At 36.5% G+C, this 17068-nt stretch overlaps 1 protein-coding gene across 1 annotated transcript in view; it reads left to right on the plus strand.

Moving 5' to 3' along the window:
- The window catches only part of TINAG (tubulointerstitial nephritis antigen), a 93863-nt gene that overhangs the window by 34250 nt on the left and 42545 nt on the right, over nucleotides 1-17068 (plus strand). Inside the window, exons 6-8 of the mRNA XM_060021349.1 lie at nucleotides 2799-2949; nucleotides 5241-5421; nucleotides 6922-6967. Of these exons, the coding sequence (XP_059877332.1) occupies nucleotides 2799-2949; nucleotides 5241-5421; nucleotides 6922-6967 (378 nt within the window). The remainder of the gene's footprint in view (nucleotides 1-2798; nucleotides 2950-5240; nucleotides 5422-6921; nucleotides 6968-17068) is intronic.

Below are 17068 nucleotides of genomic sequence, written 5' to 3' on the forward strand. Positions count from 1 at the left end.
AAAAGAGTGCTCAAAAGACTAAGTACTGAAAGCATCATGAAATAAGTTCATAAGCTCTGAAGTGTTGCACTCCTTGGCACAGAGGAGTGCTGATCCTTTGTCTAAACATCATCACTTCATAGTATGAACTAGTTCGTTCTAGAAAAGATACATTTGGCTGAACTCACCTCTGGAGCATCTCCATCTGTTACCTCTACACTAATGCCTACTCCCCCAGTATAAACGTTCTCTTGACCTCTTTGAGCCCTATTCTAGTTGGGTGGGGACAGATTTAATCATATAAATCATTTGTCATTTTATGTTCATGTACTTAATGTATTACACCTCCTAGGGGTTATATAAGGATTTTACTTTAAGGTAGACCAGTATTTCCGAACATGTCTTAGGAAAGACATTGGTGGTAAAATACTGAAAGTAATTTACTAGGCTGATTTGGCCTGTGTACTCTGGTATGCCCAGGTCACAGCCCCATAGATGGCCTCAGCACAGGGCTAAGTCTGGATTTGTCCCTCTACCTAACAGATGACACAGTTTTGTATCCTGTGTATTCAATACATCAAATCAGGCTGACGCTATTTTTTTTTAATGTGTTAAGTAAAGAAGAGAATATTCTAGGGTCTCTTAAAGACCTAGAAAATTGTCAGGAGGTTGTAGTTAAAATAAGAAAAGTCTTTCAAAGAAGCTAAAAACTATAAAATGGGATAAATACAATTTTAAAATATACACACATATAAAAATATTGTTATGCAGCCAAATAAAATTCAAGCAAGATGTCAGAAGTTAATAGGTGAAGGAGTTTGAAATGGTGAGGGCAATACATACTGCAGAGCAAACTTGGAGACAGAATAAAATAAGCAGGGAAAATAATAGTGTGGGTCTCAGAGGTAAAGCCCAATGAAAGTTTTCAGAGAGAGAGTGGAAAGCAATTTGTTGAACTGAGTCATTCTTAAATCTTCTGACCTTTTCCAAGTATTTCAAGTGAATTTGGATTAAACCTTCACTGAGATTCAGAAATGTCTGTAAAAAAGCAATGTATTGAAGATCATCACAATTTAAACCCTCATCCTTTAGTTGAAATCTACAGATTCATGGGGCTGGAGGGGATGTTAGAGGTCCCCTTTTTCAAGCCTTTGGTTTTGTAAAAGAGGCACAAAGAGGGGAAGTGACCTGACCAAAGTGAAAGGCGAGAAGTCTCGGAAGTGATCCCAGAAGCCAGGCTTCTGACTCCTTCGGTATTATTTGTGAAAGTCTTTTCTGAACCAAGAATAGTTACACTAACATTTAAAAAATATACTTGATTCTGAATGCTTGTACTGAAAGTTGAAGCATCAAAGAATTTCTGTTTTCTTTTATGAAACAGGGAATTATTTTCTTGAGACTAAAAGAGATGGTGGTATAATGGCATTTGCTCTTATGAAATGTACCTAGCACAAAATAGATGGGAATTGAGAAGGAAGTAGGAGGATATAGATTCAACACACACTGAGTGTCTAAAATGTGCCAGCAATTACACTACAGAATTGTACATATGCTGTAGTTACATAAAAAACATGTATATGCAGAAATACATATGTAAAGGAATTATTTTAAAATGAATTATTTTAGAATAATTCTAAACTAGCATCTTGAGGGGTTTCAGTACACAGATAATTTTGATGAATGAAAACAATAACTTCTGAGAAAAGTGCATAGATAGAAGGAAGGTTATGACTTTGTTGCCTTTCATCAAAAGTAAGAGATTAAGAACAAGACTATATCAGGTCTCCAACAACAACAAAAAATCTGTACCAGAATATCACTGACTCCAATTTTCTTGTGATCTCAACACACATATTATCATGGTAGCATGATCAAAATGCTCACGTAGTAGTTTTCTGCCACTGGTTGATTCATTTCCCTAGTCTATTATTCTATGAGGACAGTATGATGACTCTTTTGGTTTTTGTTCATTGTTGCAATTTCTACTGCTTAGTCCTGTGCCTGTCACCTAGTAGGTGGTCAACAACTGTGTGTTGGGGAAAGGAACAAACTGATTAACAACAACCATGCTAGGGAATTATTTAAACAAATAGAGGGTTCAATTACAAAAGGTATATATATATATATATATATATATATATATATATATATATATATATATATATATATATATATATATATATATATATAACAAGGTGAATTCCATGTCTACTAAGATAAGATTAGGATCATAATGTTCAAGAAAATTGTAAGCATAAAAATGTGCTATGTAGCTTTTTGATAGTTTATAATGTAGATTCATGTTAGTCTCGATTAGTTTAAAAACCAAAGATTTAATTTATTCCAATACATCAGATTAACATGGATGAATTTCCAATTAATATTTCTATTATCAGTTTTTCTGATTTCCTGAGTTTAGTTACATTCACTTCAAAAATATATTTTAAGCCATGATTATATGTTTTAGGTACAGGAGATATAAATGTAAGATATGGCTCTTGCCCTCAAGGAGTTTCACTTGGTAAATTTCTTAATGAAAAATTCAGAAGTATATAGAACATGAAAGGAACAAGGAACTAGAGAAATCTGTGAAGTTGGTAAGACAATGAAGCAATGCCAAAACTGGACAAAAACTGTAACTGAAATGATGACACAGTTGAATTTGTTGGAATACAGAGATATATTCATCACATTTAGCCTTGATTTTTAGTTACGTTAAGTTTCCAAGACTAGCTTAAGATTCAAACAAAAAGCGCTATGTAAATTCTTGGCAATACCATGTGTCACTTGACTATTAATCAATATTCTCTTTGAAACAGGTGTAGCAGCTGACCGCATAGCGATTCAGTCCAAAGGTCGATACACAGCCAACCTATCCCCTCAGAATTTGATCTCTTGCTGTGGCAAGAACCACCATGGATGCAACAGTGGAAGCATCGATAGGGCTTGGTGGTACCTGAGAAGACGTGGGTAAATAGCTGCCCAACACACGTCTCTAGGATTCTTAAGAGTGTGGCTTAGGTTAGAATAAGAAAACATATATATTAAGAGTTTCCCAAAAAATTTACAAATATATATGCTGTATCTATATAAACACATGGATTATATTTAAGTATATACTATATTTGGTATCTATTGAGATTATAAGCTATTGGAAACAATTGTTTGAAGAATGTATATATTTCTAGCTAAATTAATGAAGAGTCAAGTAAGCATTGTCTTCTTGTGGCTCTGACCCAAATGGTTCTACTGAGTTGCCACGGAAGGAGAAGAGTAGTTGACATTGCTGATACCTCTCTTGAGAACTTTAGTTCCCCAGGTAGATGAATAAATAATCCCAGGTAAAAATTAGGTTAAGAATCAGAGGAATAACATAAAAACGTCCTGTATAGTTGCCACAACTCATGAACATCATTGTCACTATCCATCCCATCTGATGAGAAGAGGCAGGTTGCATTTCTTTATGCTCATGTAGTCTGATACTCACACAGCATCCTCTGTCACCTATAAGAACTAATCTACTTAAAAGCTGAGATATCTGTCTAAGGAAACTGCAGCTGATAACTAGTAGTAGATGTATGTGCTGCCCCTGTGTTCTTTCCTCCTCCACTGAGTGATCTGGGTCTGCTACAGAGAAGTTAGGTGCTATGAGAGAGTGGGTGTTAAGAATTTTATATAAAGTCCTTTAAAATGTTTTTCTTATGTTTTGCCTAATAAGATGGTGCTTAGAATGGACAACTTGGGCTAATACCTTCCTGGTGTAGTAGTGCTTGGTTGGCCTCTGTTTTGTACTATAATAAAAATTAAAGCCTTTTAGGAGTTTAAAAATATAACAACATGAGAGTCAGTGAAATCTTATTGTATTAGTCTGGTCAGGTTAACATAACAAAATGTCATAGACTGTGTGGCCTGAACAACAGGCACTTGTTTCCCACAGTTCTGGAGACTGAGAAACCCAAGACTGGGGTGTTAGTCAGTTCAGTTCCTGGTGAGAACACTCTTCCTGGCTTGTCTTCTCGTCATGTCCTCATCTGGCAGAGGGAGAGCGCTAGTGTCTTTTCCTGTTATAAGGGCACTGATCCCAGCATGAGGGCCCCACCCTTATGACTTCATTTAAAGCTAATTTTCTCCCAAAGACCCCCATCTCCTGATACCATCACATGGCAGTTAGGGTTTCAACATATGAATTTGGGCTGACACACTTCAATCCATAGTCCTCATTGTCCCCAAGTTGAGACCTTTTTAGGAAATGGCTTTGTTTTCATCATGCTCCTTTGCTCAGATTCTCTTACTTTTTTGAACACTATTGAATTTTCTTGAGGCAATTCTACCAGATAATTCCATGGCCAGCTCAACATTGACTATCCATAAAATCAATTCCATTGTTTTATTTTCCTTACTACCTGCTTCTATATTCAATAAATTATGTTAGATTTGGATCCAAATAATTTGTACTTTTCAATGTTCAATTTCAAAATAAGAAATCAAAATTATTTTATTGTTTGTATAATGTATATATCTGATAACTTTCTACCTTATTAACTTTAATACTATGTTAGTATATACAATTCCTTCTAAAGTATCATGAACTACAGACACATAATAATTGAAGTCTTATGAGAAGGTATCTATAACTTAATAAAAATGTAAAAAAAAACCCTTCATTCTAAAACTTACATAATTTATCAGAATATTACATCTGAGTATGATAAAGTTCATTCTCTTTCACATTAAATTTGGCTTTTCTACATTATCATTATAGATGCAGACTTAAGGAGTCCTTCCCCTATTAATATTACCACAGATTTAATTGATGAACAGTTTTCATCTTCGGAAAATTCTATTCAGTAGATAAATTTATTTATTATAATGGATTTGAGTAAGATTTTAAAATATTAAAAAAATGATATAAATGAACTTATTTATAAAACAGAAATAGACTCACAGATTTAGAGAAGGAATTTATGGTTACCGGGGGAAAGGGGTACAGGGGAGGGATAGATTGGGAGTTTGGGATTGACATGTACACACTGCTATATTTAAAATAAAATGCCTTTCCATGAAAAAAAAATTATAATGAAGAAATAGGAATGGGGTGGGGAACAGTTAATATGATTGAACGACTATGTTCAATGTCATTAAACTTGCATGTACATAGCCAGAATAATTTACAAATGTTTTATTCAGTAAAATTGCATATAGATAGGTAACTATGGCATTTTCCTAAGTATTACTTTGACATCTTTGCTTATTCCTCATAGACTGGTATCCCATGCATGCTATCCACTTTTCAAGGATCAAAATGCTACCAATAATGGCTGCGCCATGACAAGTAGGTCTGATGGGCGGGGAAAGCGACATGCCACCAAGCCCTGTCCCAACAGCATCGAGAAATCCAATAGGATCTACCAATGTTCTCCTCCATACAGGGTCTCTTCCAATGTAAGTCTGAATCGCAAGAATTAGAAAGAGTTAACTTTCTCAAAAATATATACTACTGTTATTAAAACTATTTAAAAACTAATATATTCTAAAATAATGCTATGCTTTCAGGTATAATTTTTGATATTCTTAAGATGTCTATTAAAGACCTCCAATTTGGGTATAATTTTTGATCTTTGTAGTATTAGCAGTCCAAATGATTGCCTTAAATTCAAAAATGCCCATGGAAATAAAGTTTTATAATTTTATGTATATATATGTATATATATATATATACATATATATATATATAAATACTTGACAGATAAAAGCTACAGCAAAACCTTTTTCACTGACTTTTTTGTGATAGTAGCTCATTTTATCAATCCTTTGCCTTACTCCACAGAATAATTGAAACGGACACAGTCATAATGGAAAAAAGATTCTCTTGGATTCCAGTTTGTCATGTTAAAAGCCTAGGAAAATTGTACTCCACTGTATCAGTGTCAGCAAGACATTCTCATTTTCAGAATAGTTGAAACTTCAATCGCTTCCGGATACCTATAGAATACAGTTTGACATTCTTACCATGACATACAGGGCTTCATGATTTGGTTCTGACCTACTGCTTTCACAGATTAATTTCCCACCAGGTTCTAACCCACCCCCCACCTGCCCATAATGCTCCTGGTAAGTTGACCTGCTGTCTGCTCCCTAGGTGCACCATGACCATGCTTCTCTACTTAGCCAGGTGATGATTCCTCTCACCCAAATGGTTATCCCACCTACTTCCATGTCAAGGAAGTAGGTCAAAATTTCATCTTCTTTGAGAAGTTTTTTCTTGACTCCTAGGCAGAACCAATGTCCCTTTCTTGTTTGCATCCATGGCACTTTGTGCTTGTCTCTGTAATAAAACTTAGTATCTCATAATGCAATTAGTTTTGTTAGTGCCTGTCTATTCCACCAAAATGCAAATGTCTTCAGGACAGAGGCAAGGTCAATATTTTTTTCTGTCCTAGTTTCTTGTCTTTACTCTGATCAATGTGCTCACATTTATATGAATAAATGAATGAATGACCTGCCTCTTTCCTAAGGGTTGCATTACACAGGGGACAACAGAGAAATATTTGTATGCTAAAATTGAGGAACCTCACTATCTTCTGGGATCACTTTTGTGATCCTAAGAATGGAGATGGCACTAATCTCTACTGATAAACAGAGCTTTAACTGAATTAGTTTTCCTTTGTGACCATAAACATCTTTGTATTTTTCTTCATTCCAAAATTATTGTTAGTGGTAAGAGTCATTGAAACGTGTGTGTGTCTTGTCTTTAGCAACTTCATCAATGTGGCAGTTCACATGTATTTCAAAAGATGATTAAGAGTAAATTGCAAGTGGTCAAGGCACATTGGGTTGCATAATTCCTAAACTAATTGTACAGTACCTAACATTACACACCAAACAATAGGTTTAGTGTGCTCTGATAACAGAAATGATGCTCACTGATTTTTTTCCTTCCAGGAAACTGAGATAATGAAAGAAATCATGCAAAATGGACCAGTTCAAGGTAAGCTTGGTTGAAATATGGTTGTGTCTTATTTATTCCTTTAATAAACAACATTACATTTTAGCTCCTGTATAAAGAGCTTAATAAATGAGAGAAATTTTTTACTTTTAGATTACTCTTAAGGATTCAGTGGTTGTAAGACCAAAGTAATTATAGGAGATACACTCACCTAATAACCTAATTAGCTGACCTTTTATTTGAAGAAGATAAACTCATTCATACATTGAATTCTTAAACGAATGTTAATGACACATTGGATGAAAGTCTGCTAAGTGTATCCAAAGTGATCGTGGATCCAAAAGACATTCGAACAGGAAATACTAACTGATAGAGTTCATTTAATTGTTTACTTATATTTAGGACTCATACATAATGTTAGAAATTTTCTCACTTCGGTTTAAATGGATTAGGTAATGGATTGAAAAAAAAATCAAGGTTTAGCAGTAGAAACAAAGTAGACACTTTAATTTTTTTATAAACTCAAAAGAAATCGAATAGGCCAGTATAATTTTTGTGTTTTATAACATGCATTCCATTTTGATCAATTTTGTAAATGTGTTATGTATGGTAAACTAACAGTAAGTAAGGAAATAATATACTGACTTTCTGTCCATTGATTTTGATATGAAGATATTATTTCTGATACATAGTTCCTCTGCTTACCTATTTGATTTGATTTTGCACCAATGGCATGAATAAAAATAGGTTCACAGTGTATATTTTCTATGCTAAACACTGCATTGAAATTCTTGGAAAAACAAAACCAGTGAGGCCTAAAATAGAAATTCAGGGTGTGAATACTGAAAGGCCCATAATATAGTATCAATGCAGTGGAATTGATAAATAAATTAAAGAACTTGGTTAAACATAACAAAATTAAATTGAAAACATCTGATATATACCCAAGGAGCTATTGGCCAAAATGTATTTTTGTTTTTCTGAATGCTGGCCTAATTAGTACTGGTTCAACATTTGCAGGAACCACAGATTTTAAAACTGTGATGGAAGGATTTTTATTGATCTTTATCATCACTTAACATTTATTGGAAAATCAAAACTTACTCTAATCATGCCCTGAATTTAACTTTTAAAATCCTGAAACAATACACAAAAACTGAAACAAATAAAGAGAAATTTTTTTCCTCCTTACAGTTGTGTAATTTTTGAAGGCTGGTAAAATAACAGGGGAATTCATATGTAATTTAAATATATGCTTTGTTAAGTGGAGTTTATGTGACAAATTTGAAGGAACACAGGCATTTGAAGTCAAGGCTGAATTTGAAATTCCAGTTTTGACATTTGCAACTTAAATGACTTTGGTCAAGTTATTTAAACCTCTCTGAATCTACAATAGTTATATTACTGTTTCAAGTTTCTCTCTCTCTCTTTCTTTTAATCAGTCAAAAGAAACTTGCATCATAATGATTTAAAATTGAGAACACCTTAGGTTTATTGTATGGTCAAATATATAAGTGGTCATGAATTTTACATAATGAATCAAAAATAAAGAAATAAAATTTGTAAATAATAATGTTGAAATTCAGATTATTCAACATCTATGTAACAAATGTTTGCTGAGAACGTTCCTCCTGCCAGCCTGAACCAGGATCATGAGATAGCGCTCACCGTCCTACCCTCAGGTGTGTCATAATTCTGTGTAATAAGTTTGCTGCTATTCTCCAGAAGTATAATTGCACTACAGTAGTTTATGTACTTATATGTTGATCAAGTTCATCAAGTCTATTTTGGTGTCAGAAACTCAAGGAAGGATCCGTCTTCAAGTTAATTGTCATGGTGCCTCACTCATGTTTCTTTTGTTTACAGTGGTATTTTTCCACATTGAAGAGTATATTTTATTCACAGTGCTTAGAATTGAGAAAAGCTAATGGAGTCAATGATTCTATGGAAGAGAAAACCAATAGCAATATTTCACACTTTTATAAATGCTGGTTGCCTCATCTTGCTGTCAATGCAACATGGTTGTCTACATATTGTTGCCTGGGCTAATGTACAGGACTTTCTCCTGCTTGGTACAAAAGAATGTAAAAGGCAATAGAATTCTGAATAAATAATACCATGTGCATTCTTCTGAAATCTATAGAATTAAAAATAAGTTTATGTACTGGAAAGAGAACAAAAGAAAAGATCTGCATAACGTACAGTTATATAAATTCTTGAAATCCTATGGAAAGGTGTTTTAAAGTAAATAAAGAAGATTTAACCTCTTTTGAGAATATTTAGACAGCAACAGAAAAGGCATGAAACATTAATAAATGAAATAAAAAGTGGAATCAAAAGTAATATTTGACTTTGGAAGAGAAGCTTCATTTTAGTATCTATCAAAATTTTTCTTATTTTATTCAAAATGTACATCAAACTAAGACAAGCATTGTGCACAGTTGTCAAGGTATACTTAACTAGCCCAACTAAAAATATTTTCAATTCAAGTCTTCAAAAGGAGAAGTTTAAAGTGTTCACCCTGAATTGCCCAAGCCCTTCAATAAAACAGCACACAATACAGAAAAGAAATAATCTAGGTGAGGGAAGGAAGGAGAGTTTTATGAAGTATAAGCTCTTTCTTTCTAAACAATACACTATTGGCTTAGTTCTTCAGAGCTGCAGGGATGCAATCTTGTCAGAGTATTCTTTTGCCAAGGGTTTGCTTTTTATTCAAACTCACCAAGGAAAGTTTTGTATTGACTTCCAAGGATGAAGGACAATTATTTTACACCCTGTTTGCTAGGTTCACACTTTGCTGCTAATTAATTGGAATTTAAAGAGACTTGTGGAGAAGCCCAAGAAGCCCAAGAAATAGTGATCATCAGTCAAGGGTAGTGGGCTTCTTGCAAGGTCTCAGTTCCTGGTAATTGTGCTTCTGTCAATTAAAAATAGATGGCGGGTGGTTCAAGATGGCAGAGTAGAAGGACATGCTCTCACTCCCTCTTGCGAGAACACCAGAATCACAACTAACTGCTGAACAATCATCAACAGGAAGACACTGGAACTCACCGAAAAAGATACCCCACATCCAAAGACAAAGAAAAAGACACAATGAGATGGTAGGAGGGGCGCAATCACAATAAAAGCAAATCCCATAACTGCTGGGTGGGTGACTCACAAAGTGGAGAACACTTATACTACAGAAGTGCACCCACTGGAGTGAAGGTTCTGAGCCCCATGTCAAGCTTCCCAACCTGGGGTTCCAGAAATGAGAGGAGGAATTCCTAGAGAATCAGACTTTGAGGGCTAGTGGGATTTGACTGCAGGTCTTCGACAGGACCTGGGGGAAACAGAGACTCTACTCTTGGAGGACACACATAAAGTAGTGTGTGCATTGGAACCCAGGGAAAGGAGCAGTGACCCCAGGGGAGACTGAACCAGAACTACCTGCTAGTGTTGGAGGGTCTCCTGCAGAGTTGGGGGTGGCTCTGTCTCACCGTGAGTGCAAGGACAATAGCAGCAGAAGTCTTGGAAGTACTCCTTGGCATAAGCCCTCACAGAGTCTGCCATTAACCCCACAAAAGAGCCTGGGTAGGCTCCAGTATTGGGTTGCCTCGAGCCAAACAAACAACAGGGAGGGAAACCAGCCCCACCCATGAGCAGTCAAGTGGATTAAGGTTTTACTAAACTCTGCCCAACAGAGAAACAGCCAGCTCTACCCACCACCAGTCCTTCCTATCAGGAAACATACACAAGACTCTTAGATAGCCTCATCCAACAGAGGGCAGACAGCAGAAGCAAGAAGAACTACAATCCTGCAGCCTGTGGAGCAAAAACCACATTCAAAGAAAGATAGACAAGATGTAAAGGCAGAGGGCTATGTACCAGATGAAGGAACAAGATAAAACCCCAGAAAAACAACTAAATGAAGTGGAGATAAGCAATCTTCCAGAAAAAGAATTCTGAATAATGATAGTGAAGATGATCCAGGACCTCAGAAAAAGAATGGAGGCAAAGATGGAGAAGATGCAAGAAATGTTAAACAAAGATCTAGAAGAATAAAGAGCAAACAAACAGAAATGAACAATACAATAACTGAAATGAAAAATACACTAGAAAGAATCAATAGAAGAATAACTGAGGCAGAAGAATGGATAAGTGACCTGGAAGACGGAATGGTGGAATTCACTGCTGTGGAACAAAATAAAGAAAAAAGAATGAAAAGAAATGAAGACAGCCTAAGAGACCTCTGGGACAACATTAAACGCAACAACATTAGCATTATAAGGGTCCCAGAAAGAGAATAGAGAGAGAAAGCTCCCAAGAAAATATTTGAAGAGATTATAGTTTAAAATTTCCCTAACATGGGAAAGAAAAGAGCCATCCAAGTCTGGGAAGTGCAGAGAGTCCCATGCAGGATAAACTCAAGGAGAAACACGCCAAGACACATAATAATCAAATTGGCAAAACTTAAAGACAAAGAAAAATTACTGAAAGCAGGAAGGGAAAAACGACAAATAACATACAAGGGAATTCCCATACGGTTAGCAGCTGATTTCTCTGCAGAAACTCTTCAAGTCAGAAGGGAGTGGCATGACATACGTAAAGTGATGAAAGGGAAGAACTTACAAACACGATTACTCTACCTGGCAAGGATCTCATTCAGATTCAGTGGAGAAATCAAAAACTTTACAGACAAGAAAAGCTAAGACAATTCAGCACCATCAAACCAGCTCTACAACAAATGCTAAAGGAACTTCTCTAAGTGGGAAACACAACAGAAGAAAAGGACCTACAAAAACAAACCGAAAACAATTAAGAAAATGGTAATAGGAACATACATATTGATAATTACCTAAACGTGAAAGGGTTAAATGCTCCATCCAAAAGACACAAGCTTGCTGAATGGATACAAAAACAAGACCCATATATATGCTATCTACAAGAGACCCACTTCAGACTTAGGGACACATACAGACTGAAAGTGAGGGGATGGAAAAATATATTCCCTGCAAATGGAAGTCAAAAGAAAGCTGTAGTAACAATACTCAGATAAAATAGACTTTAAAATAAAGAATATTACAAGGGACAAGGAAGGACACTACATAATGATCAAGGGATCAATCCAAGAAGAAGATATAAAAATTATAAATATATATGCACGCAACATAGGAGCACCTCAATAAATAAGGCAACTGTTAACAGATATAAAAGAGGAAATTGACAGTAACACAATAACAGTTGGGGGCTTTAACACCTCACTTACACCAATGGACAGATCATCCAAATGGAAAATTCATAAGGAAACACAAGTTTTAAATGACACAATAAACCAGGTGGATTTAATTCATATTTATAGGACATTCAATCCAAAAACAGCAGGTTACACTTTCTTCTCAAGTACGTACGGAACATTCTCCAGGATAGACCACATCTTGGGTCATAAATCAAGCCTTAGTAAATTTAAGAAAATTGAAATCATATCAAGCATCTTTTATGACCACAATGCTATGAGATTAGAAATCAATGACAGGGAAAAAAATGTAAAAAACACAAACACATGGAGGCTAAACAATACGTTACTAAATAACCAAAAGATCACTGAAGAAATCAAAGAGGAAATTGAAAAATACCTAGACACAAATGACAATGGAAACACGATGATCCAAAATGTTAGAGATGCAGCAAAAGCAGTTCTAAAAGGGAAGTTATAGCTATACAAGCCTGTCTCAAGAAACAAGAAAAATCTCAAATAAACAATCTAACGTTACACCCAAAGGAACTAGAGAAAGAAGAATAAACAAAGTGCAAAGTTAGCAGACGGAAAGAAATCATAAAGATCAGAGCAGAAATAAATGAAATAGAAACAAAGAAAACAAAAACAAAAATCAATAAAACTAAAAGCTTGTTCTTTGACAAGATAAACAAAATTGATAAACCTTTAGCCAGACTCACCAAGAAAAAGAGAGAGAGGATTCAAATCAATAAAACTGGAAATGAAAAAGGAGAAGTTACAACAGACACTGCAGAAATACAGAGCATTCTAAGAGACTACTACAAGCAACTCTACGCCAATAAAATGGACAACCAGGAAGAAATGGACAAATTCTAGAAAGGTATAACCTTCCAAGACTGAACCAGGAAGAAATAGAAAGTATGAACAGATCAATCACAAGTAATGAAATTGAAACTATGATTAAAAATCTTCCAACCAACAAAAGTCCAGGACCAGATGGCTGCAAAGGTGAATTCTGTCAAACACTTAGAGAAGAGCTAACACCCATCCTCCTCAAACTCTTCCAAAAAATTCCAGAGGAAGGAACACTCTCAAATTTATTCTATGAGGCCGCTATCACCCTGATACCAAAACCAGACAAAGATACTATAAAAAAAGAAAATTACAGACCAATGTCACTTATGAATATAGATGCATAAATCCTCAACAAAATACTTGCAAACAGAATCCAACCACATATTAAAAGGATCATACACCATGGTCAAGTGGGATTTATCCCAGGGATGCAAGGATTGTTCAATATACGCAAATCAATCAATGTGATATGCATATTAACCAATTGAAGAATAAAAACCATATAATCATCTCAGTAGATGCATAAAAAGCTTTTGACAAAGTTCAGCAACATTTATGATAAAAACTCTCTAGAAAGTGGGCATAGAAGAAACCTACCTCAACATAATAAAAGCCATATATGGCAAACCAACAGCGAGCATCATACTCGATGGTGAAAAATTGAAAGCATTTCCTCTAAGATTAGGAACAAGACAAGGATGTCTACTCTCACCACTATTATTCAACATAGTTTTGGAAGTCCTAGCCATGGCAATCAGAGAAGAAAAAGAAATGAAAGGAATACAAATTGGAAAAGAAGAAGTAAAGTGTCACTGTTTGCAGATGACATGGTAGTATACATAGAGAATCCTAAAGATGCCACAGAAAACTACTAGAGCTAATCAATGAATTTGGTAGTTGCAGGATACAAAATTAATGCACAGAAATCTCTTGCATTCCTATATACTAATGATGAAAAATGTGAAAGAGAAATTAAGGAAACACTCCCATTTACCATTGCAACAAAAGAATAAAATACATAGGAATAAACCACCTAGGGAGACAAAATACCTGTATGCAGAAAACTATAAGACACTGCCTAAAGAATTTAAAGTTGATACCAGCAGATGGAGAGATATATGATATTCGTGGTTTGGAAGAATGAATATTGTGAAAATGACTATACTACTCAAAGCAATCTACAGATTCAATGCAATCCCTATCAAATTACCAAAGGCATTTTTTACAGAACTTGAACAGAAAATTTAAAATTTGTATGGAGAAAAAAAGACCCCAAATAGCCAATGCAGTCTTGAGGGAAAAAAAGCAGAGCTAAAGGAATCAGACTCCCTGACTTCAGACTATATTACAAAGCTACATTAATCAAGACAATATGATACTGGCACAAAAACAGAATATAGATCAATGGAACAGGATTGAAAGCCCAGAGATAAACCCATGCACCAAAGTCAACTAATCTATTACAAAGGAGGCAAGGATATACAATGGAGAAAAGACAGTCTCTTCAATAAGTGGTGCTGGGAAAACTGGACAGCTAGATGTAAAAGAATGAAGTTAGAATACTCCTTAACACCATACACAAAAATAAACTTGAAATGGATTAAAGCCCTAAATGTAAGGCCAGACACTATAAAACTCTTAGAGGAAAGCATAGGAAGAACACTCTTTGACATAAATCACAGCAAGATATTTTTTGATCCACCTCCCAGAGTAATGGAAATAAAACCAAAAATAAACAAATGAGACCTAATGAAACTTAAAAGCTTTTGCACAGCAAAGGAAAACATAAACAAGACCAAAAGACAACCCTCAGAATGGGCGATAATATTTGCAAACGAATCAATGGACAAAGGATTAATATCCAAAATATATAAACAGCACATGCAGCTCAATATTAAAAAACAAACAACCTAATCCAAAAATGGGCAGAAGACCTAAATAGACATTTTCTCCAAGGAAGACATACAGATGGCCAAGAAGCACATGAAAAGCTGCTCAACATCACTAATTATTAGAGAAATGCAAATCAAAATTACAATGAGGTATCACCTCACACCGGTTAGAAAAGGCATCATCGGAAAACCTACAAACAACAAATGCTGGAGAGGGTGTGGAGCAAAGGGAACCCTCTTGCACTGTTGGTGGGAATGTAAATTGATACATCCACTATGGAGAACAGTATGGAGGTTCCTTAAAAAACTAAAATAGAATTACCATATGACCCAGCACCCAGAGAAAACTATAGTTCAAAAAGACACATACACCCCAATGTTCATTGCAGCACTATTTACAATAGCCAGGTCATGAAAGCAACCTAAATGCCCATTGACAGATGAATGGATAAAGAAGATGTTGTAAATATATAGAATGGAATATTACTCAGCCATAAAAAGGAACGAAATTTGGTCATTTGTTGAGACGTGGATGGATCTAGAGACTGTCATACAGAGTGAAGTAAGTTAGAAAGAGAAAAACAAATATCGTATATTAACGCATATATGTGGAACTTAGAAAAATTGTACAGATGAACTGGTTTGCAGGGCAGAAATTGAGACACAGATGTAGAGAACAAATGTATGGACACCAAGGCAGAAAGTGGTGGAGGGTGGGGTGTGTGTGATGAATTGGGTGATTGGGATTGAGATGTATACACTGATGTGTATAAAATTGATGACTAATAAGAACCTGCTATATAAAAAAATAAATAAAAGAAAATTCAAAAATTAAAAATAAAATAAAATGTGTGCAAGAGGAAAAAAAAATGATGATGAGGTGAGGAGTCAAGGTGGTGGTGTGGGAAGATGCAGAGTTAGTGTCTCCTCACAACTAGTGTCTCATCACAACTAGTCTGCCGGTCACGGTCAGGGACTCTGACCCCCAGGGAGATGGGAGGAATTCCAAAATGAACCGGTAGGACATAGGGGGGACCGTAGGTGGAGGAGAAATAGAGGCCAGACAAGATCAGCCTCCCTGAGGCCAGGGAGATCAGGAGAAGCAGGTAGGATGGACTCTCTGGGAAGAGCGAGAGAGGAGCTGAGGGCGATCACCTGGTCCATTCGGGCAGTGAAGCCTGCTGAGTTCTGAAGCCGCTTCCCCCACCCCCATCCAAAGCCCCATCCAGGCCTCTTGGGTCCTGGGGGCTTAGGAGGGAGGCTGGGGAGATCCAGAGAGGCAGGTGAGAGAGGCCCTGCAGGAGAAGAAGAGGGCAATTGCCTGGCCCACTCAGGCATGGGGAGCCTGCTGAGCTCCCTGCCCAGTCCCTTGCCCTCAAAACCCCCCTTCCCTCACCCTCCCCCCACCAGCTGCATTGGTCCTGGGGGCATAGGAGGGAGGCTGGGGAGATCAGGACAGGCAGGCGGGAGGAGCCCTCCCAGACCACAGATCAGAGGTGCAGGAGAGGAGAGGAGGGCATTTGTCCTGCCCTCTCGAGCCCAGGAAGACTGCTAGCCCCCCAGGTCAGGTTCCCTCTCCCTGAGACTGGGCTGGGTAGCATGCCTGGGCCCCTTTTGTTCCTTGAACCTAAGCCCCACCCCCCACATCTCCCAGGGCCTTTTCCAGCCCTGTGGGTCTTGAGCATTGGCCCCGCCCAATACCCAAACCTCACCCTTGCTTAGGCCACACTCTCCACAGCCAAGGCCTTTATCCCCCCACCGGTTTTTGTTTTTCCATTCCCTCCTCCTCTTTTTTTTTATTGTGGTACTGATGTAACTTTCAGTTATTGATTCATCTATATTTTTATTTTAAAGTTTTTCAAACATATCTATTGTTTCCAATTGTAATTTTATTTTTTACTTTGTTATTTCTCTTGCTCTTTTTTTTTTTTTTTTTTTTTTTTTTTTTTGCCACACCACACAGCTTGCAGGATCTTGATTTATGACTGTGTGGTTGGGGAGAAGCTCCTGTGGTGGGAGCTCCGAGTCTGAACCACTGGACTAACAGAGAACCTCCAACTCCAGGGAATATTCATTGGAGAGAGGTCTCACAGAGTACCTCATCTCAGCACCAAGACCCAGCTCTACCCAACAGCCTAGAAACTCCAGTGCTGGAAGCTTCAGACCAAATAGCCAGTA

This window comes from Delphinus delphis, chromosome 10, assembly GCF_949987515.2.
Source record: "Delphinus delphis chromosome 10, mDelDel1.2, whole genome shotgun sequence".
In the NCBI taxonomy this organism is placed as follows: Eukaryota; Metazoa; Chordata; class Mammalia; order Artiodactyla; family Delphinidae; genus Delphinus; species Delphinus delphis.